Source organism: Carcharodon carcharias, chromosome 11 (genome assembly GCF_017639515.1).
Source record: "Carcharodon carcharias isolate sCarCar2 chromosome 11, sCarCar2.pri, whole genome shotgun sequence".
In the NCBI taxonomy this organism is placed as follows: domain Eukaryota; kingdom Metazoa; phylum Chordata; class Chondrichthyes; order Lamniformes; family Lamnidae; genus Carcharodon; species Carcharodon carcharias.
Genome location: NC_054477.1, coordinates 74837491 through 74857730, shown reverse-complemented (window position 1 = coordinate 74857730; position 20240 = coordinate 74837491). Strand labels below are relative to the sequence as shown.

The window sequence follows — 20240 nt, the reverse complement described above, 5'->3', positions numbered from 1 at the left end:
GTTATGTAGACAAATACAGCAACCATTTTGCACACAGCAAGCAAGGTCCCTTGGATAAGGATGAGCTGTTGGGAAGGACCAGGAAAAATTCTTTGCTCTTTAAAAGTTACCATTGGAATTCTTTATCTCTTGAGGTGGCAGATTGGTTATTGTCTGCTGTAAAAGATGGCACCTCTGATGATGCAACACTTCAGTTCTGCACTGAAGTATCAATCTAGTTTGTGCTTGGGTCCTAAAGTGGGGCATTAAATTGAAATTCTTTCACTCTTGAGTTTTTCTAATTGAGTCGAACTAGTACCTATAAACTGAAACTAGATCATAAGTATGATATTTGAAAAGCTAATGGGTTTTGGTTCAAAATGTAAAACATTGCTCCTCATTCCCTTGATATTATCTGTTGAAGAGTCATACGGACCCGAAACGTTAACTGTGTTCCTCTCTGCACATGCTGCCAAATCTGCTGACTTTTTCCAGGTATTTTTACGTTTGTTTTGGATTTCCAGCATCTGCAGTTTTTTGCTTTTATCCTTCTCCATGAACTTTGGGACCCTTCCGCCAGAGCCATGTGGGGATCAGAAGCTTGCAGCAGATGGGGATCAGAAACCTGGCTGTGATTCTGTTTCTGAATTGGCAATTTAATAGTCAGTAATTGAGCTCTCTCAGCTGGAGAGACAATAAGAAGCCCTCCAACTCAGGAGAAGCAACAGGCTGCCTTTTCAGCAAAGTGGGAGAGAAGACTCCACATGATGGAAGCATCCTCTCTCCACCTTAATTTTAACATTTAAAAAAAAAACCCTTGCCATTGTGGAGGGGCAGCTACCCTGTTCCCTGCCGCCTCCCAGGGACCTGGAGGCCAATTGGAAAATACGTCAGCTTCTGGCAATCAGCCTCAGTAGGCTTTTTAAAAAATTGAATTGTCGACTAGCCACTAGACCCTGCATGCTGCACCCCCCCCCCGCCCCTGCCCTTGCCCCAAAACACACCCCACCCACCACCCACCCCCATCATGCCTCCAGCAAAATGGCCTGGGCACATTGGTGCCAGGAAACTGGTATGTCGACTGCACGACACACGTGCGCCACTACCTTCATGCTTGCCTTCATTGGGCCTAGAAATTCAGCTCCCACGTGAAGCATAAATTTAACCCTCTGTATAAAATTATTTCAAATTAAATATTTTGTTATTACTTCTGTTTATTTTGCTTCAGTGTTGAAAAGCTTTAATTTTCCCAGTCTCCTTATCTCATGCTAATAATCAGCCTTGTGACTTGACCCTAAGGAAGCAGTCTGGTTGGGACATGTGAAACCTGGAAGAATCTCCTAACCAAAAAGCTTAATAAAGATAATTTCAATAAGAGTATCTTTATTTCTTGCTCCAATGTAAATTAGCTCCACAAATTGGTTTCATTATATACCATTTTATTATACCTGGCATTGTCGTAAAAATGCTTTCACTTTGTCTTCTAACTGTATGACAATTAGGGTCTATTTCTAAACATTTTTAGATGTGAATTCTCTTGCCATATAATGTGTGGTTTCTGTGTCGTCAAGGTTATTGTACTGACTGTTGTCCTTTAAAAAGCAAAGGTTTCAATTCTGCTAACAAGAATAAGCTTGGTCATAAGGGGGATGAATCAGAAATAAACAGATAATGAGAGCATTCAGCGGAAGAGACGGTCAAAAGCTGACACACACCATTATAGTGTAGGAGGGAGCAGTTACAGGAAGACTGTTTAACTTTTTTGTCTGATCAGTTAGTTTTTAAATAACACTTTTCAGATTAAACCTCTTCCAAAAAATACTGAATTGTACATCCACTGCAATTTTGTGATACAGTCTTGTCATTATGGACTGCTTGCATAGAATCAATTTTTTCACACCGTACACCATTACAGGACTCTCAAATATATTTGTAACAGTGTAGGTATCGTTTGCACGTCTAAATTGAGTTTAATAGATTAGACTTTTGGGACTTTGCTTGGTGTTGGTATGTTAGTAAAAGATGACTCCACACCTCAATACTTAACATAGAGTATGCAGCACAGAAACGAGCCATTTGGCCCAACCTTGAGTGGAGCATAAATGCTGGCATGTTGAGTTTCCACCTATCTTCCTTCATCTATCAGTGTAACCCTCAATTCCCTTCTCCCTTATACTTTATTCATTAATTGAAATAAAAAATATGCCAGTTGATTCATAAACAGGAGAGCCAGGAACAAATATTGTATATTGATTTTTTTTGTTCACTGCAAGTTTAATAAAATTTACCTTTGGTGTTGCACGCTCCCAAGAAAATGATGTTCAGTTTGAAATAGCTAGGAGTGTATAGCTCCAATTCTGTGACTGCCTTATTTTAACAATAAGTCCAAAGATGAGAAGCTCTAGTCTTTTTTTAAAAACAAAAGGATTTAAAACACCTACCATTAAAATCTAAGCTGGCAAGATATTTCTTTTACAAAATGTTTACCAAAACATGTAGAAAATGTCACCACTACATTAATTTCTAAGAACTTGTTTCATTTGTTGTAAAAAAAAGCTGAATAAAGTTCAATCATGTTTGGAAAGATTTAGGAGTTAGAATGGTGATTAAAACGTAATGTTGACACATAAAAGATTTTTTCTTCACAACTGATTTTTGTTGCAATTTTTTCCCCCTTCTCAGATGAAGTGTAACTGGTGTGATATTTAGGGAATTTAGCACAGTTTTGAGAACAAAAGTGTCAGCCAGCAAGCTAAAGTTAGACCGCAACTTATTTGTTTGACAGCTATGTTTGGCATTTTACCATGAAGAGGTAAGTTTAACTGGGCAGCCACCTTAGAAAATGTTGGAGGTAAAGTATATTTGAGGCAGTGCTTTTCAAGAATGTTTCTCTATCAGTAAATAATAAGTGTTCACCAAATGCCAGGTTACATTTTGAGACACCCCTTCCTATTTGAGAGAAATGTTTGAGTTTAACCAGTCACTGTTTTTGTGCTTTCTATAAATATTGACATGTAAAAAGGAATCGTCCTGGTCTCTTTATAGTTTTTATTTCTACTAATTGCATGCATATTGAACTTGCAACTTACATTTACCTTCATTTGTTTCACTTTGCTCTCTAACTGTACTACAATTACGGTCTGTGTTCTCTGTTCATGAGTAGTAATTTGCTGTTTCAATGCAATGCTCCAGCAAATTTTAATAACATTTCTGGCATTAGGGTGTTCTGTTGTTTTTGACTGTTAGAAAAGTGACCTTTTATTCTGCCAGATGCTTAAAGATTGAAGTTGTTGGCCCTACACTTCTAAATTGGAGAATTTCTGGCAGCATTTGGTGTTAAGTACAGATAATAGCCTAACAGTCAAGGTAAGCTTAAGGCCTTAGAAAGGCTTTCATAAGTTTGTGGTATCTCAAAGACATAACTCTTAGTGCATGAGGTTTCCCATTTGATAGCCAAATAGAAGAGAGGAACCAATTGACATTGACAGTTCACCAGGCCTTGGTACCTTCAGTTGAATGGAAGATGCATGATCTAATCGAGGTGAAAATTGATTTATTAGAACTTAAAAAAAAATGGATTCCCAATTCTAAAAAATTCTGCATTTTACCTTTCCCATTTACATTATAGAAAGGCCAGGGTGATTGGCTATATTTTATTGAATTTTAATTTTTTTCTGAGAACCTACGGCCAAAATTAATATAACTCTGTTGGGAGTATATATTAATGAATTATATAAACTGGTTGCTGTGAAATGCTTGGGTGGAAGACATTTCAGTTGGCTTTATATACGTTCAAAGGATCACCTGCCATTGTTTATAAGAACTACTTGCAGTCAGATCCCAGCCAGAGTGGCAATAGTTCAATCAATTCTTCAGATAACACATGCAGTTTACCACTGTAGGGAAGATAGAGAGCCAGCATATATAACAGCTGGCTATAGAGAGGAAACCTGTGGAAACCTTAAAATTAACATTTGTGACAATGAAGGCTACTTTTGGCACAATGGCTTTGCATTAGCTGTTTCTTTGTAGCTCATTGCGGCAAGACAGCCCCATTAGCATTAAGATGTGTGCTGTACTTGCATTAAAAAGCCCTTCAAAACATTTGGAATCAAAAACTTAAGGGAAGGCCTATAAGAATCTTCAATAGTGTTTAGTTTTGCCTGTTATCAAGATAAAGATGCTAGGACTAGTATTGCTATTTTCCATACTATTTAACATGCTACTGGTACATATTTCTCTCTTGTAATAAACAATTTTTAAAAACTATTATAGTAGAGCTTGAAATATATTTTTTCATCTCTTGATCAGGAATTTATAATGGGTACTCTGTTACATCTCCCACATAATACCAGTGATAAAAAAACTAGCTTGCAAACGTTGCATAAATTTCTGCTCAAAGGAGAACTGCTCCCTTCCACAGTAAGCATGAATAAGTGTCAAGAGCAAGCCTGAATTACAGCATACCACCCAAGGTCTTCACTTCTATCCGACAAGAGTGTGAAGATCCAGAAAAGAGACCCTTATAATTGTGTTTCCCCTATCTCCCCCTCCTCAGGCAGATGCTCAGGGTTGAGAATTTCTTCCACTCTGGTTTGATGAGTTCTGAGATTGTGCACTGGGTTTATTAGCTATCTGCAGACTGCTACGTGGGGTAGGTTGTGGCTAACAGATTGAGTAGATAGTTGTTCGGAGGATTGTGTGCTCTCTCGAATGCCTCGATTTCACCTCTGCATGTTCCTGGTGCAGTCTCTTGATGTGTTCAGTGCCTTCCTGACTGAACCTTCTCCATTTTGCTTGGTCAAAAGCCAGGGCCTCCCATGAATTGACAGGTATGTTTGAGCTCTTCAAGGATGTTTTCAGGGCATCCTCCAAAGCATTTCCATTGTTGTCCTGGGAGTCTCCTGTTGTGACAGAATTCCGAGTGGAACTGTTGCTTTGTGAGTCTGGTTCAGGCATATGAATAACGTGTCCTGTTGAGCAAAAATGGTTTTGAGTGATTAGCGTCTTGATGCTGGGCATGTTGGCTTGGGAGAGGATGTAATTTGGGCTTGCTCTTGACAAGGTTGCAATTGCTCAGAAGCAAAGTTTGCAGTTTGGTCTGTTCAACCTGATCAACAGCAGAGGAAGTTGACTGATTTACATTTAATCTGGTTATTAGCCCTAAAGGAGGTATGGGAACTGTTGTCTGCTCCTCTCCTGTGTCTGGTCTGCCTGTCTTCAAGTCATTTTCATCTTAACATCTTTGTTGTCAATGTGTCATGATCTTGTACGTCCAAACGTTCTATTTAACTGCTTTTTTTAAAGACTCTACCCATTCGAGGGTTAGGTTGCACTTCAATAAGTACTGAGGCAGTACTGCATTGTCAGAGGTACTAACTTTCGGATAAGATTTTAAACTGAAGCCTTGCCATGTTTTTAAAATTCTCATCCATGTTTTAAAATTGTTTCATGTCCTTCTCCTTCCCATTCTCTAATCTGTTCACAATGACCTAAGATGTCTATGCTCATTTAATTCTGCTTGAACATCCCTGATCTTAATTGCTCCATCATTGGTAGCTTTACCCTCAACTGCCTGTGCCCTAAGCTCTGGAATTTCTTGTCTAAACTTCCCTGCCTCTCTACCTCTTTTTCTTCCTTTTACAGTGCGTCTTGAAATCTATCTCTTTGACTAAGCTTCTGGCCATGCATCTGTCCTAATATCTCCTTATGTGGCTCAGTATCAAATTTTTGTCTTATTACATTCATTTTGGGGTGTTTGATTATGTTCAAGGTGCTACATAAATGCATGTTTTTAATGAAATAAAATAATTTCTGAGCATTTCACAGGTTTAAAAAGTTGGTGACTGAGCAGGAAAAGAATGAAATCTGCAGTGGGGAGAGCGAATACATGTCAAAAAGACTGCTTTAGTAGGCTTATGAGAGAGAAACAACATGAACTACTGATATGAGAGTTACTGAGGGCAGGAGTTTTGTTTGATTGATGAGCCTGTTAAGAGCAGAGTGGAGGGAATGGGGGTGAGGCTACTACCCATAATGAAAACTGTTTAAGGTTATGGACCTTGATGACAACAACATGGTTTTGAAATTCTGGATTTTGATTCTGAAATCGAGACTTGACCCCACATTCTCCTAATGTGACTAATTATTTTTCAGGGCCTTATTACTGAAATTCATTATCTCTCTGACATTCTTTTATTTTTCCTCCTTTTATGTTCTTCAGGTTTTTAAAATGCAAGTTTGGTGTCACCTAATCACTGATTTCTAACTTATTTTTATATCAGCTTTGCTCTCCAATCTTCAACTTAAGACCCTGTATTATTGACCTTAGCTTGTCACCTTGGTTTCTCAATTTAAAAAAATCTGTTTCATCCACAAGCTTGCAAGGAGCTGTCAGCTTAAGAAAGGCAACAGAAGCTCCTTTCAGAATGAAATGAACAAAAGAAAGAAAGATTTGGATTTATATAGATTATTTCACAATCTCACAGTATCCTAAATGCTTTACAACCAAGTTTTGAAGCGTGGTCACTGTTGTAATGTAGGAAACACAGCAGCCAATTTGCACACAGCTAGCTCCTACCAACAACAATGTTCTAATGACCAGAAAATCTCTGTTTAATTATTTTGATTTGGGAATATATATTGGCCAGGGCACTGAAGATTAATGACTCCTTGTTCTTTGAAATAGTGCCATGTGATCCATCTTGTCCACACAAGGGAGCAGGCAGCACCTCTGATGGTGCCACACCCTCATTATTGCACTTGCATGTCAGCCTAGATTTCTGTGCTCAATCTCTAGCATGGGATTTGAGCGAATGACTTTCAGACTCGGGCAAGAGTGCTACTAACTGAGCTGTGGTTGACCCGTCCATGTGTCCATGAGTTAGCATATTACTAAGATATTATAAATTAAATTGCATGTTTGAGGTAGATTTGGCTAAAATTGATGAATTAAGGTGGATTGGGGTTGCAAATCAGCTGTTCTGAATGTTGTAATTTTCATTGTTGAAATTTGTTTTTGCCTACTGTGAGCATGACTGAAATGTTTAATCTTGCATGCTGAATTTTCTGCATTCATGGGCTTTTCTCTCTTTTGTCTTCTCCCCTTCCCTTATTTATAGGCACACTCCTTTGAACAATGACCAATACAGTGTTACAATTGGAATGGTTAGTAATACAGCGCTCTCTTTCTTGGCATAAAAGGCTGGCGTCTCTTTCACTTTTTAGTCTCCTTTCTTCATTGAAGTGATAAAGCATGACTCCATCCCTGTGGCATTTCCTCAGGAAAGCCTGTTGCACTATGTTTGCTGATATTAACCAGCATATCCTGCTGACGCATATGAAAATGGGTGCCAAGACAGCATCAAAACAATGTTCATTGTCTCTTTGTTAGTGCATTCTTACATTATTACAAATTGCCAATCCTTGATGTTTATGGGAAGAGCACAATTTTAACTGACATTTTTCTGAGGGGGATGATTAATGGATCCTGTAAACCCTATACCCTTGTGCATGGTGTAACTTTTTTCTATTTTGAAAGTAGTTTCTTCCCATTTTTTGAAAACAAGTCCTCATGTTATGTGCAATCAAGAGATAAGAGAAAGGGACAGGCCCCTGTTAACATCAAGTGGTTAGTAAGAGGTATTCAGCTTCATGCTTTTAGTTCTTCTCGCGCTGCCTGCTTCTAAAGTTCTAACCAAGATTACGAACTCTGCTGGAGAAGAATTATACCTGCAAATCTTCTCTTACTGATTTAATTCAAATTTATTTTTTCTACAATAATTGAAAATAAACCTATTTCCAATCCCATTTTATTTTCTATTATTTTCCTTTCTAGTTTGATTAAATACTTTCCCTACTATAGGAGAGAGGATATAGCTATTATTTTTCCACAATGATGGTGGTCTGCTAGCACAACCTGTATGTACCAACAGATGAAGCTTCGTATTTGTTTCCTTTATTGATGTAGCTGATTAACTGGAGATGGTAAAGCACAGTCAAAGTTTCCTTGTAGAGATGTGGTCATGGTGTGGTCAAAGCAAAGAAAAAAATTATATATTAATGGCATAGAAGTAAAGGAAGTGTTATTTATCGAAGCACAATTGTTGGTCAGGATAATAGGACAGCTCCCTTGCTTTTTGCATGCACCCACTTGAGAGGACAGATGAGACCTTGATTTAGTGTCTCATCTGAAATACAGCAGCTGTGACAATGCAGCACTCTTTCCATACTGTACTTAATCTAGACTGACATTTCACATGTGTGTGCTCAAGTTTTTGCAGTGGGACTTAAACTTACTATCTTCTGGCAAGAGTGCTATCACTGAGCCAAAACTAATCTTTGCAAGAAGAAAAGAGTATTCTTATCCCAGGAACTTATATTTTTAGTTGTCCTCAGTCACATGTGCAGTAGCCTTGCTGAGATAGAAGCACTTGCATATGAAACATATATTGAACTATGATCTAGGATTCTAATATTCTCCGCTGGTGTAGTCCAGACCTATTGTGAGGAGCTATAAAATAAATAATTATTAGAAAGGTCTACTTTTTAAGATAAGTTTTTTTGTTCGTAGCCATATTTGTTAATCTGGGATACAAAATTGTAAAATTTCAGACTGATTTCATATTTTAGAATAAAAATTGACTAAATAAATCTTGATCAAATTTCTCATGCGATGAATTCTGTTTAAAAAAAAATTTTGCTTTCTCACCAATTAAATACTTGCGTTTTCACCAACTAAGATGACAATTGGATAGTCTCCAAATATCATCCAAACTTTGAATGTAGGGTTCACTGTTGGGTATTTCTGGGATATATTTAAAGTATAAATTTTCTCTTAAGATTGCGTACCTTTTCTTACCATTTGGTCAAGCAACTTCTGCTTTATTAAAAGTTAAGTTATGGTGAGGTGACTTCGTCAATGGTTTTCTCTTGAGCAGAAGTTTATTGACTTAAGCCTTAAATTTTATGTGAACCCACATTTCTATTAAGCATTAACTTAGCACGCAAAAGGAAATACCCTGTTTAACACTGGCTGTCTATAATATATCAGACATCAATTTGATCCAAAGTTTGTGGCATTGACTTATAATATTGCAGTCCATTTAAGACTATTTTGTTGGTGATTTTCCTGTTCGAGTAAAATATTTTTGTTGAGAATATGAAATCTGGCTTGTGTCTCAGCATTTTCTATCCATGCTCTGTCGAATCAAGCACTTCATATAACTGAGAGCTTTCAGTTTTAAGTTTTCCATTCGGTAATTGATGGGAACTCAGCAACAACTTGCCTTGAATGTTCTCTCAGCATCCCCCTCGTCAGCCCTCTTGTGGCCTCCACCTGGCATCTTTATTAGGCAGCATGACACATCAATTTTTCAGTTGAAGGGGAGGGGATATTTAGCCAAGGTGCAACTCAGGTTTTTTTTTGTGTGGTGTTCTGTGGTGCTCCAAACTAAATTACGTTTGAGTATTGCTGAAAAAAAGAGATGTCTAAGCTTTTCCTCATGCAATCGTCAGGACACTCGCAAGAATACTAATATAAGAGGGGGAAAACATCAATTTATGCTGTGTGAAGAGAGTGCTGATTGATTGGCAGGTGGCGTTGCCATGGAGAATGCACCATTTATGGTGACTGACAGTTAACTGCCAAGCATTGTTTGAAATTTAAACCAGGTAGCTTGACCCTGGTTGGCCTAGGCATTGCCTTGAGGCATGAGCCAGCGAATGGTTGTTTGGTTGCATCATCCAATTGGGTAGTTAGTCTTTTTGCTTTCCATTGGTGTGGGAAAGCAGTACGTCACATATTTGGATGTGTTGGCTAACTAATGGCTGGAGGATGAGGGCAAGTCATGTGATGAAACCTCCAGGAATGCATTTAGTCACAGTTGGCAAATTTATTGCTAGTTAGTGCTACATTTGCTAGTTAGTGTCTCAAAAAAATTCTCAACCATTAGGAAAATATCCCCACCAACTAAATAATTGGAACCTTTCAACTTTACACAATTTTCATGTGGAATCTGTAATTAATGTCATTGAGTGTAATAGAGGTAGTTGCTAAAGCACTAGGATCAGAGACCCCTTAAGGTCTGAAATATAATTGTGCAATAAAACTTTCTGTGTTAAACTAATATTTTGCTTGAGGCTCCTGGAGGATTGTGACTTTTTTAAAATCGATGGTTTTATGTTTTTGGCATGGTTTTAATTGGAGAGTTAATAATTATTTCCTGCCTTCGTGTCCATAAGGTTTAATTAGCTGAAATTGAGCTTTGTCTTGTGTGGAATATTGATGAAATCTCTGTACTATCAAATGGTCACCTTTGCAAGAGGAGCAAGAAATCTTGTGGATATTACTAAACCAGCTCTTGCCCCACCCCAAATCTTTGCCCAGTCTAGGGCTGCTGAGGTCAGTTAAAATGCTCATGATTCCACCCTGGCTGAAATCACATTAAATTCAGCTCCAGCCAGATGAACTGAGGGCCCACTGGACTGAATGACGCAGTAAGGTACTGATCTTAGCAATTGAGGGGACATCTTGCTGACTTGGCATTTGAACTATTTTCTCAAAAGATAGTGCAACATTTTTTTCCCATCATTTTTTCCCCATGTTAAATATGGAACACGAATGCCCACCATAATAGTGGGAATTCCCACCTGATTACAGTTTGTTATTCAAATAGGTAAAATAAAATACCGTGTTGAATGTGAGTCAATTTCTTGCTTATATTGTTCATAATCTAACAGCATCCCCTATTCTGCTAACTTGTGTCATTCAGAAAATCTGAGCCCTGCCTACCAGATGAAAGATTTGACTGAAACTGGGCCCATTTATGTACAGTTCAGTTGGTGTGTATTGGGAATTTGTGCACTTTGGTTATATCTGAGAACCTGACATTTTTTTAATAAGTATGGGAATTTGCTGTGTATCTGACAACTTGGGTTTTCACAAGCTTCAATGAAGCAATAAAATTTGCTGAGAACAGTAGGGATCTTGACATAACTGTATGTGAAAGAATAAAGGCCAACTTCAGATTACACACATCCATTATGATAGAAAGTATATACTTCTACCTAATGAAAGGTCCAAATATTACATTATAACTGGGGAAAAATGCTAACAATATTGATTTTATCTTGTCATAACTCAGTAAGAGGTCCAACACGGCAGTTTTCATGTAACATGCTCTGAGATTTGAACATTGGGTATATCAATTTGAAAATTGAAGTGTTGGGTCTTGTGGCAAAAAGATATGTGATGCACTGTATTCTGACTTGCATCTTATTCCTGCTCCACAATCTTTTCCCTCACTATTGAAGGGAATTTCTACTCAATGATCAGCTCTTTACGCGTCTAATTCAGGTATATAAAGGTTCAGGTCTTAAGAGTAATTAAGAAAATATGCTGAAGTTTGCTGAACTATTAAACTGAAATTATATAACATAAGTAACTTAGCTAATATAAATAATTATGTTCTCACTAAAAGTTATAGTTGCATTCCTGAAAAGTGTGACTAATTGAAACAACTTTAGTAAATCAGATCTTTCTATTTCAGCCAATCTAAAAACAGTACTTGCATTATGTCGGGCTGCTTCTCCCCCACTGACTGTGTCTCTTTCTCTGATCGTGCCTCCCTCCCTCTCTCCGTGCCCCCCATGTCCTAGCTCTCTGGCCTGCCCCCGCGCTGTAAATGTACATACCAACGCTACTGTATCTACAACTCTAAAGCGAAATGATGCTAAATGTGTCGACTGAAAACGGAGATTTAGTATAGGAGCAGGAGAAGACCACCTGGCCCCATGAACCTGTTTTGCCATTCAATAAGACCGTGGCTGATCTGATTGTGGCCTCAACTCCACTTTCCTTTCTGGCCTGCATAACTCTTGACTTCCTCGTAGATCAAAAGCCTGTCTGACTTCTCCCTGAATATATTCAGTGACTCAGCCTACACTGCTCTCTTGGGCTGTGAATTCCAGATAAATAACCTCCTGAGAGAAGAAATTCCTCTCCATCTCCATTTTAAATGGGAGATCACTTATTCTGAAACTGCGTCCCCAGTTCTAGATTCCCCACGAAGAGAAATATCATCCCAGCATTTACCCTTCAAGCTCCCTCAGAGTCTTGCATGTTTCTATAAGATCACCTCTCATTCTTCTAAATGACAGTGAGTATAGACCCAAATTGATCAATCTTTCCTCATAAGACAACACCTTCATCCCTTGAATGAACTTAGTGAATCTTCTCTTGCTGCCTGCAGTGCAAAAATATCCCTCATTTAAATAAGGAGACCAAAACTGTGTGTGTGGTTTTATATTCTAAATATCCTGCTACTGCTTCCTTAATAATGGTTTCCAGCATTTTCCCAACAACAGATGTTAGACTAACTGGTCTATAGTTTCCTGCTTTCTGCTTCCCTCTTCTCTTAAATAGGGGAATTACATTTGCGGTTTTCCAATTTGCTGAGGCCTTTCCAAAATCCTGGGAATTTAGGAAGATCAGTGATAGTAATTATTTGAGTCCCTCCCTCCCCCCTTGATTTTCTACTATTCTTGGGATGCTTTTAGTGTCTTCTATTATGAAGACAGATACAAAATACTTGTTGAAAGCCTTTGCCATTCCCTTGTTTCTCATTATGAATTCCCCAGGCTCATCCTGCACCACTACCTTCTCGAGGGCAACTAGGGATAGGCAATAAATGCTGGCCCAGCTAGCGAAGCCCATATCCCGTGAATGAATTTTTAAAAAAATACCTACGGGACTAATGTTTACTTCAGCTACTTTCTTCTTTTTTATGTACTTGCTGAAGCTCTTGATGTTAGTTTTTATATTTCTTGCTAGTTTACTCTTGAACTCTAATCTCTCCCTCTTCATTGTTTTTGAGTTATCCTTTGCTCGTTTCTAAAATTTCCATAATCTTCTGGGCTACCACTTGCAGCATTCTATGTCCATTTTTTCAATTTGATACTATCCTTAACTAAAGTCACAGATGGTGTATCCTGCTCATGGAGTGTTTCCCAATGGAATATATCTTTGTCGAGAATTGTAACGTCTTCTCAAATGTCTGCCACTGCTTATTTGCCGTCTTATCTTTTAACCTATATTCCCAGTCCACTTTGGCCAACTCTGTCTTCGTAAACTTTCAGGCAATTACAAAAGTAAGAAACTAGTTTCAGATCCAGGTTTCTCAACTTTCTCATTCAGTTTCAGAGTATCATGTTAAGATCACTCTTCCCTAAGGGCTCATACACTATGAGATCACTAATCCTGTCATTTTACACATCACTGGGTCTAAAATAGCCTGGTTGGTTCCAGCTTCTTCCTCCTGGCTAATTCTTGGTCTTGCAAGAGTAACAATGGAGAGAGGAACTAAAGAAAATCAGTTCACTTGTGGGGAATGCACTGCTTTAAAAGTTACTTGTCTGTCATGTCTCTTGAAGTAACTTGTCGATATAAGCTGTTGATCATTAAATCAAAACAGAAAAATTGCTGGGAAAAAGATCTCTTCACACCAGAAAAAGAATAGAGCCAAGTTGAAATTTTAGGTGTAAACCCTTTCTTGATGGACACCAGTGCCGTTTAAGGCTTTAAATTACGTTAAATATATTTCACATTAGAAACTAAGGCCAAGAAGCATTGTTCTGGGATGGTGCAGCAGATATTCATATTTTAATTAACAAGGAGTGAATGTCTAGTTTTTTTAGTATTGGCACATTGGGTGAATGCCGCCCAACTATTTTAATAATAGAACATTAAAATAATTATGTAGAAGATCAATGAACCACTTTCTGGTTAAAATTGCACTTGCTGTCTTGTAATATATTTTGCAGTAACTGCAAGATTAATCAGAATTGTTCTGCAGTATGCTACGTTTCTGGCTGCTCTGGATTCTGACTTCCACTGCAGGTCAGCAATTGAAAAATAATTGTATACGCAAGCTTGTGTGTGTGCAGTTACTTAATAGCTACAAGTAGAGTCAATTTTGGCAGCAGACCTTCCCTGAAGTCTCAGGAACATCTGTTTGGACCAGAATTTATAAAATGACATCACTAGACAATGTGAGCAGCTTGTACTCTCAAAAAAGGGCGTCTAGTGCCATTGATGCTATCTATTTACTATTGATACTGCTAGGAATGCTTCAAGATCAATCTAGAAAATCACTTTTTGAAAGGATTCTATGCTTCTGTGGACCAGTAGTACAGTTTTACTTATACAGGTCGAGTATCCTTTATCCGAATCCCTCCGCGCTGATTTGCGTTTCGGATTTCAGAGAATTTTGGTTTTCGGATACCGCTTATAGGCCTAGGCTTACTTACATTGCAATGGCTAAGCTATAGTCTAAAGTAAATAAAATGGCTAGGAAAGTAGGATGTACCACTGAATAATAAATACAGGAAGAGGATGCCAACAAAATATTGGCAGAAGCGGAGATGGTTGAGATTTTAGAAGGGGTGAAAATTGATAGGGAGATTGTACTGGAAAAACTGACTATCCTTTGAATAGCTAGGTTGCCTGATCTGAATGGCTGCCAGGCTGCTAAAGGAAGTGGGGCTGGAGATAGCGAAAGGGCTCGCCACAATTTTCCAATCTTCACTAGATATGGGGGAGGTGCCAGAGGATTGAAGAGTGGGAAATATGACAACATAATACTATTGAACTATTATTAGCTGAGAAATGCCATCATTGTCCACACAAGCTTGACGGGTTGGTAGTCAAATTTTGGTGGTGTGGAACCACGGTGATTGGGATCACCTTGCCGCTGCAGTTGCCTTCGCAACCGGTGAGACGCACAGTCTTGCTTCTCCTGTTCTGTGGCTTTGTCTGTATCTCTCCTGCCCTGTCATTTAACTATTATAAATGGAAATTTCATAACTCAGATATCCTGTCAATAGATTTCCTTTTCCCAGACAGGACTCTTGTGCAGAAGTTTAAATTTAGAAACAATGGTTACTATCTTGCTGAAGCATGAAGTGGCTATGGAATATCTAACAACTTTTGAGAAGGTCTTTGTATTTTTAAGTTTTTTTTTATTGGACAAGTGGCAACTGAAATTCAATGCAGAGAAGTATGAAATGAATCATTTTGGTAGAAAGAAAGTGGAGAAACAATATCAAATAAAGAGTACAATTTTGAAGGGGGTGTAAGGAGCAGAGGGACTCGGATGTATATGTGCATAAATGAGGTGGTAGGAAAAGTCGAGAGTAATTAATAAAGCATACAGCACCCTAGACTTTATCAATGGGGGCATAGCGTACCAAAGCAAAGAAGTCATGTTAAACTTCTATAATGCACTGGTTCGGCCTCAACTGGAGAATTGCATCCATTTCTGGGCATCATGCTTTAGGAAGGATGTGAAGACAGTGAAGAGGGTGTAGAAAGGGTTCACGGAAATGGTTCCAGAGATGAAGAACTTCAGTTGCGTAGATAGATTGGAGCAGTTGAGGCTGTTCTCCTTAAAAAAAGTGATGGTCAGAGGAGATTTGATCGAAGAATTTAAAATTGAGGGTTCTGGACAGAGTAGGTATGGAGAAACCCTTCCAATGGGTGGAACGATTGAGAACCAGAGAGCACAGATTTACAGTAATTAGCAAAGGAAGTAATGGCGACATGAAAAATTCTCTTGTGAAATGAGTGGTGAGGATCTGGAATACGCTCCCTGAAAGTTTGGTGGAAGCAGGTTCAGTCAAGGCATTTAAAAAGGAATTGGATTATTATCTGAAAAGAAAAAATGTGCAGGGCTACAAGAAGGGCATTGAATGGCACTCAGTGAATTGCTCCTTCACAGAGCCAGCACAAACAGAAAGGCCCCCTCCTGTGCTGTAACCATTCGGTAATTCTGATTCAAAAATGGGGAGGAAATCGGAGGAAAAATAAGAGCTTAACAAACATAGCAAATTTGCAGGAAAACAGTAAAAATTGATTTTTATTGTTAATATTGGTATAAAAGGGTGGAAGTATTTTTCAGTGTTATATCAATTTTCTGGGAGTTACTATTGACCAGAAACTGAACTGAACTAGCCATATAAATACTGTGGCTACAAGAGCAGGTCAGAGATTAGGGATCTTGTGGAGAGTTACTCATCTCCTGACTTCCCAAAGCCTGTCCACATTTTCAAGACACAAGTCAGGAGTGTGATGGAATACTCTCCACTTGCCTGGATGAGTGCAGCTCCAACAACATTCAAGAAGCTTCACACCATCCAGGACAAAGCTCGCTTGATTGGCAACCCTTCCACAAACATTCACTCCCACCACCCTGACAAACAGTGGCAGCGGCGTGTACCATCTACAAGTTGCATTGCAGATACTCACCAAGGCTCCTTAGGCTGCACCTTCCAAACCCACAGCTACCACCATCCAGAAGGACAAGAGCAGCAGATAAATGGGAACACCACCTGGAGGCTCCCCTGTGTCTGAAATTGAGATTGAAGATGGCTGAAGAGAAGAAAGCAGTTGCTAAGAAGGGAGCCAAGAAAGCAGTGAGCAAACCGTCAGCAAAGGGCAGAAAGAAGGTCGAGGAAGGAGAGTTACTCCATCTACATCTACAAAGTGATGAAGCAGGTTCACCCCAACACCAGCATCTCCTCCAAGGCCATAAGCATCATGAACTTGTTCGTGATTGATATTTTCGAGCGCACCGCGGATAAGGCTTCCCGCCTGGCCCATTACAACAAGTGCAGCACCATCAGCTCCCGGGAGATCCAGACCACTATGCGCCTGCTGCTGCCTGGGGAACTAGCCAAGTACACCAGTTCCAAGTGAAAGTCCAAAATGGACTGAGAAAGATCCAAGCCACTTACCATCATGACTTGGAAATGTATCGCTGTTCCTTCACTGTCATTGGATTAAAATCCTGGAACTCCCTTCCAAACAGCACTGTGGGTGTACCTACACCACGTGGACTGCAGCAATTCAAGAAATCAGTTCACCACCACCATCTCGAGGGCAATTAGGGATGGGTAATAAATGTTGGCCTAGCTAGCAATGCCCACATCCCATAAATGAGTTTTAAAAAAAATGCTTCCATGGTCTCAGTACTGGGACTACTTTAGCAGTAAAGTACATTTATTGTATTTTTAAATAGACTGATGCCCAAAATGTTGACTGTTGGAAATTTTTTCCAAAGCCTTAATTTATGTCAAAATTTATTTTTTCTGTATGTGATATGAGTGGTATTCTACAATTGTTATATGCAGTGTATCAATTTTATAAATTGTTGTCATTGTTCAGGCACATTCTATTTTGCTTCAGGTCCTATTGTTCCACAGTATAAAAGTTCCTTTCAACATTTTCATTCTTTTCTCATTCCATTTTCATTATAAATTGAGTTTTCTGATAGCTTGTTGATCAGTGGTATTCTTCAGGCTGATAATTGTGTGACCAATAATCAGTATGTTGCCTGGTAAGTGTGCAGTCTTATTACATTTTATCAGAATGCCTTATTTGAATGTCATCTTCATTTTCTTTTCAGCACCTCAGGTGACACACAGTTTAAGTAGTATCTCATGTCTACTATCTCTCAAATTCTCCTAAGTATTTAAAGAACTTGCATGAAATTACTTTCCTTTCAGAATGCACGTGCATTTCGATAACCTGAATGATGAAATTACTAATTTGAAACATTGTACCATCAGGCCCATTTTTGTTCATGCCAGAGTTGGGTAACGATTGATCCATCAACCTGGAAAAATCTGTGAAATCTTTAGTGAAAATTGGTACAAATTCTGTTAATGTACAATTTCTCCAAGTATGTTACCTCAGATTAAAGTGATGAATTTTGAAAGTATTGACACGGTGTTGTACTCTTGCAATTGCACTACGCTGTTCTGCTTAACTATACCAAACTAAATATCACATTACCTATAATGTGACTTGAAATCAGTTGGGCATCCTTCACAAATTATTGGAAGGTTTAAGTTCTGGATTGTTGTATTTAGAACTGGGTCAGAGATAACCAAATCACTTTAATATTAGGGACGAGGTGAAAGGAAAGGATGCTTTCATTTACCTATTGTTTATGCAGCTGTGCTCTGGTTCTTGAGTGAAAAGTTGGTATTTGGAATATTTTACTACCTACTATGCTAAATATCTGTGTTGGTTTAACACTGAGGGCAATGGCAGTGCAAGTAACACTGATGTTCTGCAGACAAGCTTTCATTATTTTAATTTTTGGCGCATTTTCTTTTCTAATCTGTTTTTTGTTACAGAGATGAAACTCGCCCAAGTGTCTTTCAATTGTGAGCCCTGATATTGAGTGTTATGAGGCAGTTTGATCATCGGGTATCATTGTCCTCATTTCCAAATTCGCACGCATGCACTTTCCAACAGTCTCTGGATGACAATCAGAAGAACTATAATTTCCCCTGTCCCTAACAAAGAGGCACTGAAGCTAGTTTTAACTAATGGTAATGTAGCTGTCACAGACCAAGAATTAATTGCAGAACCTTGTCTCTGCAGTTCAGCTATGTGCTGCTTTTGCTAACTGACCTTTGGGAGAGCTTTCAATTTCTTTGGTACTTGTAGCTAAACAGTGTACTGTCACTTTCCAAGCCAACTTTAAGTGACTGCAGCTAAATTTTCATATGGTGTTGATTTCAAGAATGATTAATTTTGAGTGCAAGGTAATCAACCAGATATATCTATTTTTTGCCATTCATTCACTTAAAACAGTATAGTATCTCACTGAGTCAGTTAGATTCTATCAGTATGATCACCCGTAGGGCAATCTAATGGATTTGCTGTCATTAATACAGATTGTTGACTACAGATGGAGTTTTAGTGTCCAATGAGCTCATCTTGCATCATTTTGCAGGGTTTAGATCATTGTTAAAAGCCTTTGAATAGAAATCAGAGTTTGAAGCAGCTGCCTGATCCTAGTATTCTGGGTTGATGTTGCTAGGGTTTTCAGTTTCAAGTTCTACTGATGGTTTATCAGAACAAACATACCATATTGAAAAATTAATTTCTTGTACAGAAAATTAACCTCTGATTTTCTTTAATTTATTTTTTACTTCATACTTCTCGAGACAACTGAAAAAGTATAACAAAAATACTTGTTTCACAATTCTTGTAAGGGTTAGATTGATGCACATTTCAACAACAGCCACAGAAACCTTTTATTTTAGGGAACATCCCAAAGCAATTCACAGAGGTACAATTAAAATAATAGACACTGAGCCATAGGAATTACTAGAATCAAGAACTGGATTTTAAGGAGGGCCTTGGAGGAGAGGGCAGGAAACAGTTTACAGAGCACATGATCTAGGAGGCTGAATCTTACAATGATGAGTTGAAGGGACCCTTGAGTTTATTTTAATTTTTAAATTTAAATTAAAGCATTCAATACTCAAAAGTTTACATACCTCTCTGATACTTTTTCTATGGGATTTATAGCAACAAGTATTTTTCCATAGATCTATAATTGTTGCTTCATCTTTAGTTTAGGGGCTAAGCTGAGAGTTGACAGTAAGGTCTATTACAGTTCAAAACTGTTTTAAAAATGCACTACACTTTACATGATAATCAAATCAAAAAATGCTTGCCAATTGCTATGGCTATAATTTTCTTGATGAATTCTGAGATTGTACACATTGAAATGGCTGTTGACTGAGATGTTTTGACCGAGGTGCAGGAATATTGAAGAGAGCCAAAGTGTGTAAGATATCCACTAACACTGAAAAAGCTTATTTATATAAATAGTATTTGACTTGGACTCTGACGTTATCAGTGGTTTTATTATACCACATATTTTGAAGGAGAAGTCTCTACATTTTATTGGCCCATAATGCTGCAACGCAAACTTGTATTTAGCACTATTGACATGGGAGAAAAAGTCCTCAGCTGTTCTGTAAATGGATGCAAGTAGGGAAATTGATGCTGAGACATGGAGATAGAAATTAGAAGCGGTGGTCGAAATCTTGCTCAATAAGCATGATTCAAGAAGGCTTTTGAAACTGTAATGAGAAATAGGTGTTAAACCTTTGTTAGGGATTCCAGAAGGAAGACCAAGGTGACTGAAGGTTCTGTAACCGATGATTAAATAGTGAGGGAGGGTGAAATAGACAGAACTTGTGTGACCCCCCTTCCAGTCCAAAATCAGGATGATTGTGTGTATTTCCTTAGCCTCAGTGATTTTTCTTAACATAAAATCAATTAAATCAGCAGGTTTTTTGGTGATTTTAAATATAAAGGAGGTTATTTATTATCACACACTTGCCCCAGATGTTTGAAACACAGTCCCAAATACTTATCACACTCCCACTAATCACAA

At 38.3% G+C, this 20240-nt stretch overlaps 1 protein-coding gene across 12 annotated transcripts in view; it reads left to right on the top strand.

Annotated features, from left to right (window-relative positions):
- Positions 1-20240, top strand: part of LOC121283948 (mitogen-activated protein kinase kinase kinase kinase 4) — a 355829-nt gene that overhangs the window by 72566 nt on the left and 263023 nt on the right. For 3 of the 12 annotated variants that reach the window (XM_041198756.1, XM_041198751.1, XM_041198754.1), the window contains one exon: positions 7101-7146. The exons of the other annotated variants lie outside the window; for them this stretch is intronic. In XM_041198756.1, coding sequence (XP_041054690.1) covers positions 7101-7146 — 46 coding nt within the window. Of the gene's footprint in view, positions 1-7100; positions 7147-20240 lie in introns of those variants that run through there. 12 annotated transcript variants of the gene reach the window in all.